The sequence below is a fragment of the Oryctolagus cuniculus genome, chromosome 16 (genome assembly GCF_964237555.1).
Source record: "Oryctolagus cuniculus chromosome 16, mOryCun1.1, whole genome shotgun sequence".
Lineage (NCBI taxonomy): Eukaryota > Metazoa > Chordata > Mammalia > Lagomorpha > Leporidae > Oryctolagus > Oryctolagus cuniculus.
The window spans coordinates 71,174,507-71,190,770 of NC_091447.1; the positions used below are offsets into that span (position 1 = coordinate 71,174,507).

At 39.9% G+C, this 16,264-nt stretch overlaps 1 protein-coding gene across 41 annotated transcripts in view; it reads left to right on the top strand.

Annotated features, from left to right (window-relative positions):
• The window catches only part of LOC103345948 (zinc finger protein 39), a 74,215-nt gene that overhangs the window by 35,534 nt on the left and 22,417 nt on the right, over positions 1-16,264 (top strand). For 34 of the 41 annotated variants that reach the window (XR_007916585.2, XR_011382925.1, XM_070059267.1 and 31 more), the window contains one exon: positions 10,402-10,460. The exons of 6 other annotated variants lie outside the window; for them this stretch is intronic. Coding sequence is in view for 8 of the 35 variants with exons in the window: in XM_070059280.1 (XP_069915381.1) it covers positions 10,402-10,460 (59 nt within the window). In the remaining 27 variants the exon portion in view is untranslated. Of the gene's footprint in view, positions 1-9,730; positions 9,855-10,401; positions 10,461-16,264 lie in introns of those variants that run through there. One more of the 41 variants, XM_070059277.1, reaches the window with a different exon arrangement.

A 16,264-nucleotide genomic window follows, 5' to 3' on the forward strand; every position in this document is an offset into this window, starting at 1 on the left:
TTCTTTGCCTGTGCCAATATCTTGAAGGGTTTCTTCAATGTTCTCTAATAACTTAATGGTGTCAGGACGTAGATTTAGGTCTTTAATCCACGTTTAGTGGATTTTTGTGTAAGGTGTAAGGTAAGGGTCTTGCTTCATGCTTCTGCATGTGGAAATCCCGTTTTCCCAGCACCATTTATTGCATAGACTGTCCTTGCTCCAGGAATTGGTTTTAGATCCTTGGTCAAATATAAGTTGGCTGTAGATGTTTGGGTTGATTTCTGGTGTTTCAATTCTGTTGCATTGGTCTATCCATCTGTTTCTGTACCAGTACCATGCTGTTTTGATTACAACTGCCCTGTATTATGTCCTGAAATCTGGTATTGTGATGCCTCCGGCTTTGTTTTTGTTGTACAAGATTGCTTTAGCTATTCGAGGTCTTTTGTGACTCCATATGAATTTCTGCATCATTTTTTCCAGATCTGAGAAGAATGTCTTTGGTATCTTGATTGGGATTGCATTGAATCTATAAATTGCTTTTTGGAGAATGGACATTTTGATGATATTGATTCTTGCAATCCATGAGCATGGAAGATTTTTCCATTTTTTGGTATCCTCTTCTATTTCTTTCTTTAAGATTTTGTAATTCTCATCGTAGAGATCCTTAATGGCCTTGGTTAAATTTATTCCAAAGTATTTCATTGTTTTTGTAGCTATTGTGAATGGGATTGATCTTAGCAGTTCTTTCTCAGGAATGGCATTGCTTGTGTATACAAAGGCTGTTGATTTTCGTGCATTGATTTTATATCCTGCCACTTTACCAAACTCCTCTATGAGTTCCAATAGTCTCTTAGTAGAGTTCTTTGGATCCTCTAAGTACAGAATGATATCCTCTGCAAAGAGGGATAGTTTGACTTCTTCCTTCTCAATTTGTATTCATTTGATTTCTTTTTCTTGTCTGATGGCTCTGGCTAAAACTTCCAGAACTATGTTAAATAGCGGTGGTGAGAGTGGGCATCCCTGCCTGGTGCCAGATTTCAGTGGAAATGCTTCCAACTTTTCCCCATTCAATAGGATGCTGGCCGTGGGATTTTTATAAATTCTTTTGATTATATTGAGAATTGTTCCTTCTATACCCAATTTGCTTAGAGTTTTCATCATGAAAGGGTGTTGAATTTTATCAAATGCTTTCTCTGCATCAATTGAGATAATCATATGGTTTTTCTTCTGCAGTCTGTTAATGTGGTGAATCACATTGATTGATTTGCGAATGTTGAACCATCCCTGCATACCAGGGATGAATCCCACTTGGTCTGGCAGGATGATTTTCCTGATGTGTTGTTGTACTCTATTGGCCAGAATTTTATTGAGGATTTTTGCATCTATGTTCATCAGGGATATTGGTCTGTAATTTTCTTTCAGTGCTGCATCTTTCTCTGGCTTAGGGATTAAGGTGATGCTGGCTTCATAGAATTTGGGAGGATTCCCTCTTTTTCGATTGTTCTGAATAGTTTGAGAAGAAATGGAGTTAGTTCTTCTTTAAATGTCTGGTAGAATTCAGCAGTGAATCCATCTGGTCCTGGGCTTTTCTTTGTTGGGAGGGCCTTAATTACTGTTTCAATTTCTGTTTCAGTTATGGGTCTATTTAGGTTTTGTATGTCTTCCTGGTTCAATTTTGCATGTGTCCAGGAATCTATCCATTTCTGATAGGTTTTCCTGTTTGCTGGCATACAGGTCCTTGTAGTAATTTCTGATGATTCTTTTTATTTCTGTGGTGTCTGTTGTTACGTTTCCTTTTTCATCTCTGATTTTATTGATTTGGGTCTTTTCTCTTTTTTTAGTTAGTTGTGCCAATGGGGTGTCAATTTTGTTTATTTTTTCAAAAAACCAGCTCCTCGTTTGGCTGATTTTTTGTAGTGTTTTTTTTTTTTTTTTGGTTTCAATCCTGTTAATTTCTTCTCTGGTTTTAATTATTTCTCTTCTCCTACTAGATTTGGGTTTGGTTTGCTGCAGTTTTTCTTGGTCCTTGAGATGCGCTGAAAGCTCATTTATTTGGTACCTTTCCAATTTGTTGATATAGGCACCTATTGTTATAAATTTGCCTCTCAATACTGCTTTTGCTGTATCCCGTAAGTTTTGATATGTTGTGTTGTTGTCTTCATTTACTTCCAGAAAGTTTTTGATTTCTCTTTTGATTTCTTCCATGACCCAGTGTTCATTCAGGAGCATGTTGTTCAGTCTCCATGTGTTTGCATACTTTCTGGGGTTTCCTGAGTTGCTAATTTCCAGCTTCTTTCCGCTGTGGTCTGAGAAGCTGCATGGTATGATTCTAATTCTTTTAAATTTGCTGAGACTTGCTTTATGGCCTAGTATGTGATCAATCCTAGAGAAGGTTCCATGCGCTGCTGAGAAGAATGTGAAGTCTGTAGATGTAGGGTTGAATGTTCTGTAGATTTCTATTAGATCCATTTGGGCAGTAGTGTCAATTAAATCTGCTGTTTCCTTGTTGATCTTCTGTCCAGATGATCTGTCTATTTCTGAGAGTGGAGTATTGAAGTCCCCCAGTACTATTGTATTGGAATCTAAATCTCCCTTTAAGTCCCTTAACATATCTTTTAAATAGACCGGTGCCCTGTAATTAGGTGCATATACATTTATAATAGTTATATCTTCCTGTTGAATTGAACCCTTAATCATTATATAGTGTCCCTCTTTGTCTCTCTTAACAGTTTTTGTATTAAAGTTTATTTTGTCTGATATTAATATGGGTACACCTGCTTTTTTTTTGGTTTCTGTTGGCATGGAATATCTTTTTCCAACCTTTCATTTTCAGTCTGCATGCCTCTTTGTTAGAGAGATGTGTTTCTTGTAGGCAACAAATAGTTGGGTTGTGTTCTTTGAGCCAGTTAGCCAAACGGTGTCTTTTAACTGAAGAATTCAGACCATTAATGTTCAATGTGACTATTGATACGTAGTGACTTTGCCCTGCCATTTTCCCGGAAATATTTTCTAGTATATGCTTTGAGCTTCCCATGCTCTTTTACTGGTAGGTGTTCTTCCTTTCTCTTCTTTCTTATTGATGGCCGTGTTTCTGTGTTTCTGAGTATAGCACATCTTTAAGTATCTTTTGCAGGGCCGGACGAGTGGCCACATAGTCTTTCAATTTCTGTTTGCTATGAAATGTCTTTATTTCACCTTCATTCACAAATGAGAGCTTGGCAGGATATAATATTCTGGGCTGGCAATTTTTCTCTCTTAGCACCTGTGCTATGTCTTGCCATTCCCTCCTAGGCTGTAGTGTTTCTGATGAGAAGTCTGCTGTGGGTCTGATTGGAGATCGTCTGAGAGTAATCTGACGTTTCTCTCTTGCACATTTTAGGATCTTTTCTTTATGTTTCACTGTGGTAAGTTTAATTACCACGTGTCGTGGTGAGAATCTCTTTTGGTCATGTTTATTGGGGGTTCTATGAGCTTCCTGTACTAGGATGTCTCTGTCCTTCTCCAAACCTGGGAAATTTTCTGCTAGTATCTCACTAAAAAGGCCTTCTAATCCTTTCTCTCTCTCCATGCCTTCAGGAACTCCTAGAACTTGAATGTTGGGTTTTTTAATAGTATCCTGTAGATTCCCAACAATATTTTTTAGATTTCTAATTTCCTCTTCTTTTCTTTGGTTTGACTGTATGTTTTCCTGTGCTCTATCTTTTAAGTCCGATATTCTCTCTTCTGTTTCACTGACTCTGTTTTTTAGACTTTCTAATGTGTTTGTCATTTGATCTATTGAGCTCTTCATTTCATTTTGATTTCTCTTCACTATCACACTTTCCTGTTCTACTAGTTTCTGCGTTTCATTTTGATTCTTCCTTAAAATTTCATTTTCACGAGAGAGATTTTCAGTCTTGTCCAATAAGGATTTCTGTAGTTCAAGGATTTGCTTTTGAAAACTTCTAAATGTTCTTATCATAAATTTTTTGAAATCCGTATCTTGCATTTCTTCTATCTCATCATCTTCATAATCTTGGTTTGGGGTGTTTTGTTTATTTGGAGGCATCATAGTGTCATCGTTGATCTTGTTCCCTCGATTTCTGTGTTTGTTACTTGGCATTGTTAATTCTGCTTGCGTCACTGTGCGTTTTTTTTTATTTATTTTTTTTTATTTTATACTATGTCCGTGTTAAGTGGACTTCCTGCTGTTAGAAGAGCCTTGGAGGCTTGAGATGGGTGCGGCCTGAGAGCTCTGCTTGGTTCTTCCTGGTTAAGGGTGTGCAAAGGTGACACCCTCAGGTTATGCGTAGTAAATCTCTCTCTTTTTATTTATTTATTTATTTTATTTATTCAGGGGTAAGTAACACCGCACGGCACGGCTGTGCAGAATTGATGGTATTTAGCTTCCAGTCTCTGGCTTCTTCCCACAGAGTCTGTTTAGGCTCCTCTGGACTCCCACTGGGTTGTCCAGGCTACTGAATTGTAGTGACTCAGTTCCTTAGCTCTCCCCCGTTGATATGTAAATCCAGAGAGGGGGCCTGCTCTTTGTCTCTTGCGAATTCTTCAAGCTTTGCAGCCTATCAACCTTTGAAAGGTTAGGGGGAAGAGAAACCCCCAAGCCTTTTTTTTTCCTTCTTTCCGGTAGTGAGTTTGCTGCACTTTCCGGCCCCCCTCTAGATTCTGACCCCCGTTTCCCCACCAATGTCTCGGGTTATTGAGCTCACGTCCCCTTCCAGCACCGATGTGTGGACTCGGAGCCCTGGACGTCCCAAGTCTCCCCGCTGTTGTCTGTGTGGCATGCACTCCCCTTCGAGCACTGGCGCACAGACCCTGCGGCTTCCGCGGCTCGGTCCAGCGGCTCGGCTTTTGTGCGGTGGGCGACCTTGTTCTCCCAGTAGGTCCTCCGATTCACAGCCACTTGATCCAGAAGAGTTTCTTCTGCAATATTTTCCTGGTTCTTTTTTCCGAGGCTACCATAACTCCCCTTTTATTAAACTAAATTTTCCCGGATTATCGGTGCGCGCCCTCACTATTCCGCCATCTTGGCTCCGCCCTCAAAATAGACATGTTGATTAAACAAAGTAATATACATTCTCACTTTTTGGACCATAATCCTTTTCATTTAGGGAATATTATGTATAAGAAATTATGTATAAGAACAGTCTTCAGAATCATTTTATTCCATTCAAAGATAATTTTGAAATATTTTTGTTTGCTTTTTGGTTTTAGGATTTTAGGGTTCAGAGATGCACAGGGATGACTAAGGCAGAAAGTTTTATAATATGGGGGAACACAATAGTTGGGGGTTAAAGAGAGTGGGGGTTCAGCCTAGCTAGACAGAGGGCATGGGATTTGAAGCCAGACTTCATTTTTCTTGGGCAATTGGCAGAATCCCTTTTTAAAGTGTTGGGAGATATCATGTGGATGCTCAGTGTGCCATATGGACACTGTTAAAGTGAAGTGGGGCAGCTGTGTGTGTGCAGAAATGCTGTTTGCTGAAGTTTGCAATGATTGTCTTAGCAGTTTGGAATGTCCCAGGTCAGGGGCTTTGCTGGACAATAAACCACTAAATTTTAGATTATCTATACCTAGTTTCATTGTGTTTGGGCTTAACTACTCATGCCTCAGTGGCCTGAAGAAAAAAAAAAATTGGTGTTACATATTAAAGGGTCCTAGGGGAGGGAGGAACTAGGGAATGAGGATTCCAGCAGTCTCCATAGCTGCATCCTGCTGAGAGGGAGTTTGGTTAGGGGAGTGATACCTCCCTCTCCCAGTGCTGGGATTGAGATCATTCTAGCAGTGGCTGGGATGAGGTGCTTTATAGTAGATGGATGCTATGGATATAAGTTTGAGTGAGGTTTCCAGTAACTGAAAGAGGCATGACCCTAGAGACAAAAAAAAAAAAAAAATGTTTTGAGAGTGTGAGAAGTGGTGCAAGCTGTGGTAACCAGATGTCCATTGTCAAACTTTGGGTGCCCCGTCAGCTTGTGAGCAGCATCACAAACAAGCCTCGATTGATATTGTTGCCAAGGAGTCAACTTGGTCTTTAACCTTAAAAAGGCCTTGAAATATTCATCTAAGCTGTCTTGAATATCTTTAGAAAGGGTCTGATAGTAGGAGAGGAATGTAGCAAGTTTTCCTGTTGCATCCACCCCCAAACTCTGGGAGTGTGTTTGCTCCATGACAAAGTATGAGGTTAATGAACAGGAGAGAAGACAGCTTAATAAAAAGTTTCTTAATAGTGAGAAACTCTTGTTAATCAGAAGGGGAATGGAGAATTCCAGAAAGAATAGGGTATGGGTGTTTATATAGGGGACAAAAAACAAGTTACTTCCTGCTATTTGGTTGCTCTGGTGTCAGGGGGACTGTTAATCCTTACATACGTTTTGGAAAGTAGTCATGGCTATTAGATCAGATATAACCACTTCCTTATTCTTTGCATTCATATGTTCTTGTGGGGTAAAGTCAGGATCTGGCAGTTAATTATAGGACCCATTGTTTCCCTATTGTATTATCTTTTCTTTTTTTTTTTTTTTAATTTATTTGACAGGTAGAGTTACAGACAGTGAGAGAGAGAGACAGAGAAAAAGGTCTTCATTCCGTTGGTTCACTCCCCAAATGGCCACTATGGCTGGTGCTGCACCTATCCGAAGCCAAGAGCCAGGTGCTCCTTCCTGGTCTTCCATGCGGGTGCAGGGGCCCAAGCACTTGGGTCATCCTCCACTGCCCTCCCGGGCCACAGCAGAGAGCTGGGCTGGAAGAGGAGCAACCGGGACTAGAACCGGGCGCCTACAGACGGAGGATTAACCAAGTGAGCCATTTCACCGGCCCCTAGTCTTCTCTTTCCCTTTGCATATCCTTTTACTTTCTTAGGGACTTGTTTTGAATTACTCAGTAGAAAATAGTTAACATTAGCTAGATACAGGCATGTGCATATATCTTGCAGCTCCTGGCTGGTGCCACCATAGAAACTAATTATTTGTTCCCTATCTCCCTAAATCTGCCTTTCCAAATATCAACTATTTCCTCACACTCCTACCCCCATGGCCAACCTAATGGCAATTTTTAAGCTGGCTAACAGTTGTATTAGGGTGGCAGCTATTTTGTGGTGAATATTTGTGGTTAGAGAAGCCTGTAGAAATTGGTTATATTGAAAGCTACACTAACATTGGGAGACAGAAAGATAAGAGTACAAATTCCAGGCTACTTAGTTGGAGCTGCAGAGTTAAGTGTTGTTCTCACACACACACACACACACACACACACAATTCTGTTTATATAAGCAAGCTGTCAGATGGAGGGAAAACAGATGTTGGTAAATATAAGTGCCTCCTGGTGTTGGTTCATTCTCCTAGATATTTAGTGTATCTTCCAGTGGGGCATCCGTGAGGGGTTGTAGTGAGTTGTTAGGGTTAATTTGGATTACTACTGGTGTTTTATTTTCATAAAGAATAAAGTGTTTGTGGGTAACTATAAGAACCGGTCTGTAGAAATTTTTTTTTTTTTTTTTTAGGAACTAGTGCTTATTGTCCATCAACCTCATTTCCATTTTTGCTTCAGAGACTGGGAAGAGCAGCTTAAGACCACTTTGGTATCCTGAGCATAGGGAGCTGCGGCCCAGTCTCAGTGGTGGGCGAGCACTCCAGTCTTCAGTAGGGAACTCTTGAATAGGCACAGAAGGTACCTGCACACCATCAGATCCGTCTGCAACCTCAGGTTGAGTAGCAGTAAACTCAGGAGCTGGGACAGTACATCTACCCTGAAATTCTCCCTTGGTCACAGCATTTCAGTGGTGGCCTGCTCTTCTTTTTCAGTGTCTTCAGAATCTGGAGAAGTAGAGATCAGGTATGATTTCCCATGGGTGTTCGTGGGAGATTGTATCACACATGTGCAGAACTTCTCAGGCCAGCATCCACCTCCTAAGACCCACTGAGTGGGCTCCTTATTGCATAGGATGGCAGTGTCCATATAGAAGAGAGGAGAGTTGGCATTATGTAGAGCAGTGGTAGGCAAGTTCACGTAAGATGCCTCTGTAAGAGGCTTGTGACACCCTGGGATCAGTAACCACCAGAAGATGTGGCGCCTGGAAGGCTGCTTGGGTCTGGGTGTGAAACAAGCAATAGGAGTGGCTCCAGTGGCAGCAATAAACTTCACATCTCTCTGGCCAGTGTTCTTGGGGGATATCACGAATATCACACTGACAGGAGAAGGGTTTCCTTTTTTTTTTTTTTTCTTTTTTCTTTTAAAGATTTCTTTATTTGACAGGCAGAGTTACAGACAGAGAAACAGAGATCTTCCATCTGTTGCTTCACTCCCTAAATGACTGCAATGGCTAGCTGAACTGATCTGAAGCCAGGAACCAGCAGCTTCTTCCAGGTTTCCCATGTTGGCACAGGAACCCAAGCACTTGGGCCATCTTCCGCTGCTTTTCTAGACAATTAGCAGAGAGCTGGATCAGAATAGGAGCAGCTGGGAGTCCAACCAGAGTCCATCAGGGATGCTGGCGCCACAGGCAAAGGCTTAACCTATTACGCCACAGTGTTGGCCACAGCAGAGTTTTTTTTTTTTTTTTTTTTTTTTTTTTTTTGACAGGCAGAGTGGACAGTGAGAGAGAGAAACAGGGAGAAAGGTCTTCCTTTGCCGTTGGTTCACCCTCCAATGGCCACCGTGGCTGGCGCGCTGCGGCTGGCTCACCGCGCTGATCCGATGGCAGGAGCCAGGTGCTTCTGGTCTCCCTTGTGGTGCAGGGCCCAAGTACTTGTGCTGTCCTCCATTGCACTCCTGGGCCACAGCAGAGAGCTGGCCTGGAATAGGGGCAACTGGGACAGAATCCGGCGCCCTGACTGGGAATAGAACCTGGTGTGCCAGCGCCGCCAGGCAGAGGATTAGCCTGTTGAGCCACAGCGCCCACCTACCAGCAGTTTTCAATGGCAAGAATAGCATAAGCTGCCAACACAAGTTTCTCCCAGGACCTCTTCACATTTATGATGTAGATGACTCTTGTCCTCCTTTCAGTACTCAGTTCAATAAATCCATGTCAGTAAATCACTTTTTCTTTTGTAGATGCACTGTTGCATTTGCCACCTATTATTATTATTATTATTATTTGCCAAATTCCTTCCTGCTGCAAGGAATTTGAGGACATCCTCCTCCTTCATTTGCAGGACATCAAAGGTTCTGGGCATTGTGACAGCTTCCCTTTAAGTTACACTGGGAATCAAGAACAATGCCCTGTGACTCCCTTCCCAGACAGTACAGAAGGGGGTCAATAGAATTTTTATATGCATTTGGAAGCAGACATTTTGTTTTAGTTTCCAAGGTATGTTCCTAGGGTAAGGATCCATGCATGTGGAGGGATGGCACTTATAGAACTGAGAGATGGGCATAGAGTTGGCACAAAGAGAATGGGTGCCTATGAACAAGATAGGTTGTGTGAATTTGCTGTTAGCCCAGGGGGAAATGTAGTGATTAACTCAGTGATCCTGGTGTTCTGAAGGGCCAGTAATCTTGATCATTAGAGCACAAAGCTCAGGAAGAAAGTCCCTCAGTATAATGTTGCCCTGAAATAGGGCCCTTGTAGTGCAAATATGGACCTTGTCTAGGAGTCGCATATTGGTTACTGGGCCAAGTATCTGGTTCTGAGATGCGGGAATTATGTAATACTTGACATACAAGCCTTGAAATGTCTAATAATCTGGTCTGCTTGTGCTGTGGGACAATTTTTGAAGACAGTTTTTGCTACATCTGCAAATGTTTTCTGTTTTAGCAGAGATGGGCTTTGGTATCAACCCAGGTGGTCTATTGAGCTGGGACTGTGGCATAATTGGAGGAGGATAAAAACATAAGCAGAAATGTTTTGTGAGATTTGTGTTTGTGTTATTTAGAAGTGAGAGGTAAGACTGAGTGTGCCTTCTATATAAAATGTATTATGTTTCCTATAAATTGTGAGCAAAAATTTCAGATCATAAGATATATACTTTCTATGGAATTTTAGGTATATAAAAGTCAGATGATTTAGTGAAAATACTAATAGAGTCCTATGTATTATATCTGTATTAATAGAATAGTTAATGTCTCCCAATTATTTTTCTGTTGTATAGATTTTAATGACAACATGGTCTTTCTTTCTTTGATGTATGGTAATTTACTTGAACAATTGTGCTTAAAATTGAAGTAAAATACCTTTTTTACAAAATAAGCAGCAAATAAATGTTTTCATTAATCCAGTGGTAAGTTGTGTTTAGTTTTTGCAGATTCATGGAATTGCCTGTGCTCTTTTAAGGAAGACTTTCCTACCCCTTCTCATGTGTAAAGCTTTTTTTCCAACTAATGTGCTTATCATTCTATAATCATTCCTGTCTTGATTTTACTTAGCACATTGGAATCTAGGCACAAGCCAGATCAGTTTTCACTACTCCCTCCATTCACCTTCTCTTCCAGGTGTAATTTTAGAGACCTCTACATGTTTCTAAGATCAAAGAAAAATGAATACATCTCCAGTAAGTTTTATTTATTTATTTACTTATTAGCATGTGTTACATTATATTTTTGTAGGTTTATGAGGTTTTGTTAAGTAAAATGGTAAAGTAAAAGTAAATATAATTCAATGTCTGAATATATATAGGCAAACATATAAAGTAAAGTTGTCATGGTTATAAGAATTAGAAGGAGATTCCAAGAAGGCAGAATAGGGATGGCACTAACTGCTCTAGTCTAGAGGAAGATAGCTTAAAAAAAAAAAAAAAAAAGTGGAGAGAGTACAATCTCAGGGAAGAGTTAGGGATAAAACTGCAGTGGAAACTCCGTGGATGTTAGAGGAATGCTGTGAATCTATGTGGAGGCTGTGACTTGCAGCATGAGCATGGACACAGCACAGGCTCTAAGCAGCCAAGAGCCTCAGCACCAGCTTTGGAGAGGGAAGTGAGAACAGACTGCAGCAGCCCATTACTGGTGATAAAGCTCTGGGGAGAACTGTCTGAATACAGCCTGAAGCTCTGTGCGGAACAGTGTATGGGCCAATCTAGAGAAAAATAGACATGTTTCTCTCTTCCCAACCCCCCATAATGGCATCCTACAACTAGCTGAGAGAGGTCAGACACCATTTTGGAAATACGTAAGAGCTGCACACACCCAGCAAACAGCAAAGAAGAGACTCCTGAGTCTGGCTGGGAGGATTGACAGGGGCCTGGGTGCCTACATAGGACTGTGAGGTGTCCCCGGCCTCCCAGCATGTCACAGTCTCTGGGGCTTGGGCTGCCTGGGTGGAATACCTACAGGCAGCTAGCTATGGGAGCATCTCCGCCTCTCTGTGGACAAGATAGAATGGTAGGGCAGAGTGGATCCTTGGTGACTGTGACTTTCAGAGCCTTGTGTATTGGGACTGTGGAAACACTCTGTGTGGGATGCTGGGTCCCTGGACAGTTGCTGTTGGCAATTCTGTATTCTCAGGGATCCCTGATTGCCTGGGGTAGGTCATTGTTGCAGGATCCATGCTCACACTGAGGACTCTACATATCCTTTGTGTGGTCCTTGTGGCAGTGTGGATGAATATTACACCCACTGGGGCTAGTGCCTGGACATTGCTCGATTTGGAGGAGAGGAGTTGAGGTTGAGACTGTGCCAACAGAGCTCATCAAATCCTCCCCTCTGATAAAAAGATATCTACCATGCTCAACTTGGGTGTCATCTTAAATACTCCTCTGACCCTGGAGCATTGAACAGAGCTCTCTGGGCACACCTAGCACACTGAAGGAGCACTCTATTATGAGGTATTATCCAAAGATAATTGGTTGAACTCTGTAATTAACACACAATTATTCTTAGGTATTTAAATTTTAAATGAAAAGTGATCCCTGTTAGGAATTTGGAAAACATTATGCTGAGTGAAATAAGCCAATCCCAAAGGGGCAAATACCACTTGTTCTCCTTGAAAGGTGACAACTGAGCACCAAAAAGGAAACTGTTAAAGTGAAATGAACACTATGAGAAGCGGTGACTTGATCAGCCCTCACCCTGACTGTTGATGAGCAACTTGATATGTTATCCCTCTTAGTATTTTTTTTTTGTTTGTTCTACTTAATACTTTTGGTTGAATATTGTAATGAATACACAATTCTTCTTAAGTGCTGAAACTTAACTGAAAAGTGATCACTGTTAAGTATAAGAGAGGGAATAAGAGAGGGAAGAGATGTGCAATTCGGGACATGCTCAAGCTGACTTACCTCAAATGGTGGAGTTAGAAACATACCAGGGGATTCCAATTCAATCCCATCAAGGTGGCATGTACCAATGCCATCTCACTAGTCCCAGTGATCAATTTCTGTTCACAATTGATCATAATGAAAGGACTAAGAGTCAAAGGGAGCACATAAACAAGTCTAGTACCTGCTAACACTAACCGATAGAATAAAAAAGGGAGAGAATGATCCAACATGGGAAGTGAGATACACAACAGACCCATAGAATGGCAGATGTCCTAAACAGCACTCTGGCCTCAGAATCAGCCCTTAAGGCATGCGGATCCAGCTGAAAAACCCATGAGAGTATTTCAGGCATGGAAAGCCAAGACACTCTGGGGAAAAAAAAAAAAAAAAAAAAAAAAACCAAAAAAAACACCAAAACCTAAATGAAAGATCTCCGTGAGTGAGATCCCAGTGGAAAGAATGGGTCATCAAAGAAGGAGGTACCTTTCTCTGAAGGGAGGAGAGAACTTCCACTTTGACCATGGCCTTGTCTAAATATGATCAGAGTCAGTGAACTCAGGGGGCTTCCATAGCCTTGGCAGCTCATGACAAGAGCCTAGGTTGATTACTGATGCCATAAACAAGAGTGTCAATTTGTTAAGTCAACAACAGGAGTCACTGTGCACTTACTCCTCATGTAGGATCTTTGTCCTTAGTGTGCTGTACATTGAGATTTAATGCTATAACTAGTACTCAAACAGTATTTTTCACTTTATGTTTCTATGTGGGAACAAACTTTGAAATCTTTACTTAATGTATGCTAAACTGATCTTCTGTATATAAAGAGAATTGAAAATGAATCTTGATGTGAATGGAAGGGGAGAGGGAGTGGAAAAGGGGAGGGTTGCGGGTTGGAGGGACGTTATGGGGGGGAAGCCATTGTAATCAATATTCTGTACTTTGGAAATTTATATTCATTAAATAAAAGTAAAAAAAAAGAAAAAAAAAAAAACAAAGATAATGCCATGAGAGGGGAGAAAAAAAAAAAAAAAAAAAACACGAGTATCTCCACAAATGCCTACAGATAACTGCAGAAATTCAAGTAACAGAATAAGGAGGACAACATGACACCCCCAAAGGAACAGAACAACACTTCAGTTGTAGAATGTGAAGATGAAGAGATTGAAGAAATGCTGGAAACAGAATTCAAAAAATTAATCATAGGATTACACAGGAGTAAACAGAAGCAAATCTGTGAATTAAAACAATCCATAATGACATGAGTAACAATTTTTCCCATGAAATTGAGGTTGTCAAGAGAAATCAAAATGCAATTATGGAAATGAAATTCAAGAGAAAAAATAAAAAAATGTGATGGAAAGCCTTAACAACAGACCCAGTGAGACAGAAGAAAGAATATTCAAGTTAGAAGAAAATCTCTGGAAATTTTAGACACCCCCTCCCAAAAAAAGAAGTTAGAAAAATTAAAAATAATGTTGGAGGTTTATGGGATACTATCAAATGGCCCAACATATGGGTCTTAGGAATTCCTGAAGGCATTGAAAGACAGATGGCATTAGAAGCCCTTTTCAGCGGTCCAGGAATCTATCAATTTCTTCTAGTTTCTCAATTTGTTGGCATACAGCTCTTTGTAGTAATTCCTAATGGTTCTTTTTATTTCTGTGTATCTGTTAATACATTTCCTTCATCTGTGGTGTTATTGATTTGAGTCTTCTCCATCTTTTTTGTTGACGTTGTTAGCCAATAGTGTTATCAATTTTCTTTGTTTTTTTAAAAAAACAGCTCTTTGTTTTGTTGATCTTTTATTTTTTTTTTGTTCCAACTTTGTTTATTCTCCACGTTTAATTATTTCTTTTCTCCTACTAATTTTGGATTTGGTTTCTTGTTTTTCTTGATCCTTGAGATGCACTGATAGCTCATTTATTTAGTGTCTTTCCAATTTTTGATGTAGGCACCAACTGCGATAAAATTCCCTCTTAACACTGCTTTTGCTGTATCTTTTAAGTTTTAATATGTTATATTGTCCTCTTCATTTATTTTCAGAAATGTTTATGTCTCTTTTTATTTCTTCTATGACCCACTATTCATTCAGGAGCATATTATTCAGTCTCCATGTGTTTGCCTATGTTCTAGAAATTCTTGAGTTGTTGATTTCCAGCTTCATTCCATTGTAGTCAGATTTCTTGGAAAATATTTTTCAACAGGGTATCCTAATGATGTACAGACACATCAATAATGCTCATGATTACTAGCCATCAGGGAAATGCAAACCAAAACCACATGATACTTTACCTCACTCCAGTTAGAATTGCTTTCATACCAAAATCAACAAAGAACAACTGCTGGCAAGGATGTGGGGAAAAAGATATGCTGATCCACTGTTGGTGTGAATGTAAACTGGTCCAGCCACTGTGGAAGACAGCATGGTGATAGATACCTCAGAAATCTGAAAATAGACCTACGGTATGACACATCCATTCAACTTCTGGGAATATACCCAAAGAAAATGAAATCATCATATAAAAGAGTTATCTGTACCCTCATGTTTATTGCAGCTCAATTCACAATAGTTAAGATATGAAATCAACCCAGATCCCCATCAGTTGAAGACTGGATTAAGAAATTATGGTATATGTACACCATGGAATAGTATACAACATTTAAAAAAATGAAATGTTCTTGTTTTCAACAGAATGGATGCAAGTAGAAAACATTATACTTTAACCTAATATGCTATGGTGTTGGCCCCCAGATTAGGGCATCTTCAATGGTATCGTAAACACAAGGCTAATAATCTACCCCACCTTTTATTTTGCCATATGTTTAACTACATGGTCTTCTCCTAAAATAAAATTCTTCCTATATTATCTCACTGATGATTTCTTGTCATTCTACTTGAATTCAGATTTTTTCTCCTTTATGTCACCCACTCAGGCATTGCATTTGTTGTCCCATTCATTCCTCCTTGCAATTCTCAACAGATCTAACCTCTGTGGGCTGACACACCTGCTTCCTTCCAGTAGGGTCCCCTCCACAGCTTTTCTACTCCCTGTTGAATACTTTTTGTAGATACAGATGGCATCTCAATCCTAGCAAATCTAAAAATTTGGGGTGTTTCATTTTATATTTCATTTCTTTTTTTCCTTGTGAAACTTCAGTTGCACTTATGAGAGTACATAAAAAGATTGTGAAAGTTTTTTTTTTTTGTACACCAAATTTTGTAGTTCATGTATAAAACTGGTTTAAAAGTTCATTGAAAATGCATGTTATAAAAATACCAAGTATAAATGTCATAGAAATGGTAGTTTTTTATAAAAACCTATTTATGTGTTTCACATTTTTTGTTTACTAAAGTGAACTTGCTTTAATTCCACTTTTGTATAGTCCTTTTGAAGCACCCAGGTATGTTACATTCCTTTCTAAATTGTTTCATGTGTTTCTGAAGCTTATGTCTTTTCTCTTTTATGTTAGAAAAATCTGTTGATCTATTTTGTGGCATAGTCTGTTTTATATTGCTGAAAAAATATTACACAATTGGTAATTTAAGAAGGAAAACATTTTCAGGATTCACTTATTTCCTTAGTAGAGCAATAGAGTGGGAAAGGCACACACACACACACACACACACACAAATCTTCCACCCACTGTTTCACTCAGCAAATGCCTGAAACAACTAATTGAGGGCAAGAAAAGCCAAGAATCAGGAATCCTATCTGGATGTTCCACATGGGCATCAAAATCCCAAGTAGTTGGGCCATTATCCACTGCTTTCCCAGATGCATAACAGGAAGCTGAATTTGAAGCTGAATGTCCAGGACTCAAATCAGCACTCTGATCTGTGCTGTTGGATTTATTAGTGGTGTATAACCTGTCCCCACTTGCATGCTTCAAATCAATTATTTAGAGTCTGAAGGCTGAGAAGTCTAAAGTCAGGCCATGTTGTCTGGAAAGTGCCATTATTCTATATCATAACATAGTAGATGACATCACAGGATGAGAGAAAGCAAGAGTGGAATTCATAGCCTTAAGTTTTTTACAGTTGTGTTAACTCATTCCTAAAGACAGGAACTGTTGCCTTGGGGATTAAGTTTCTAACACAT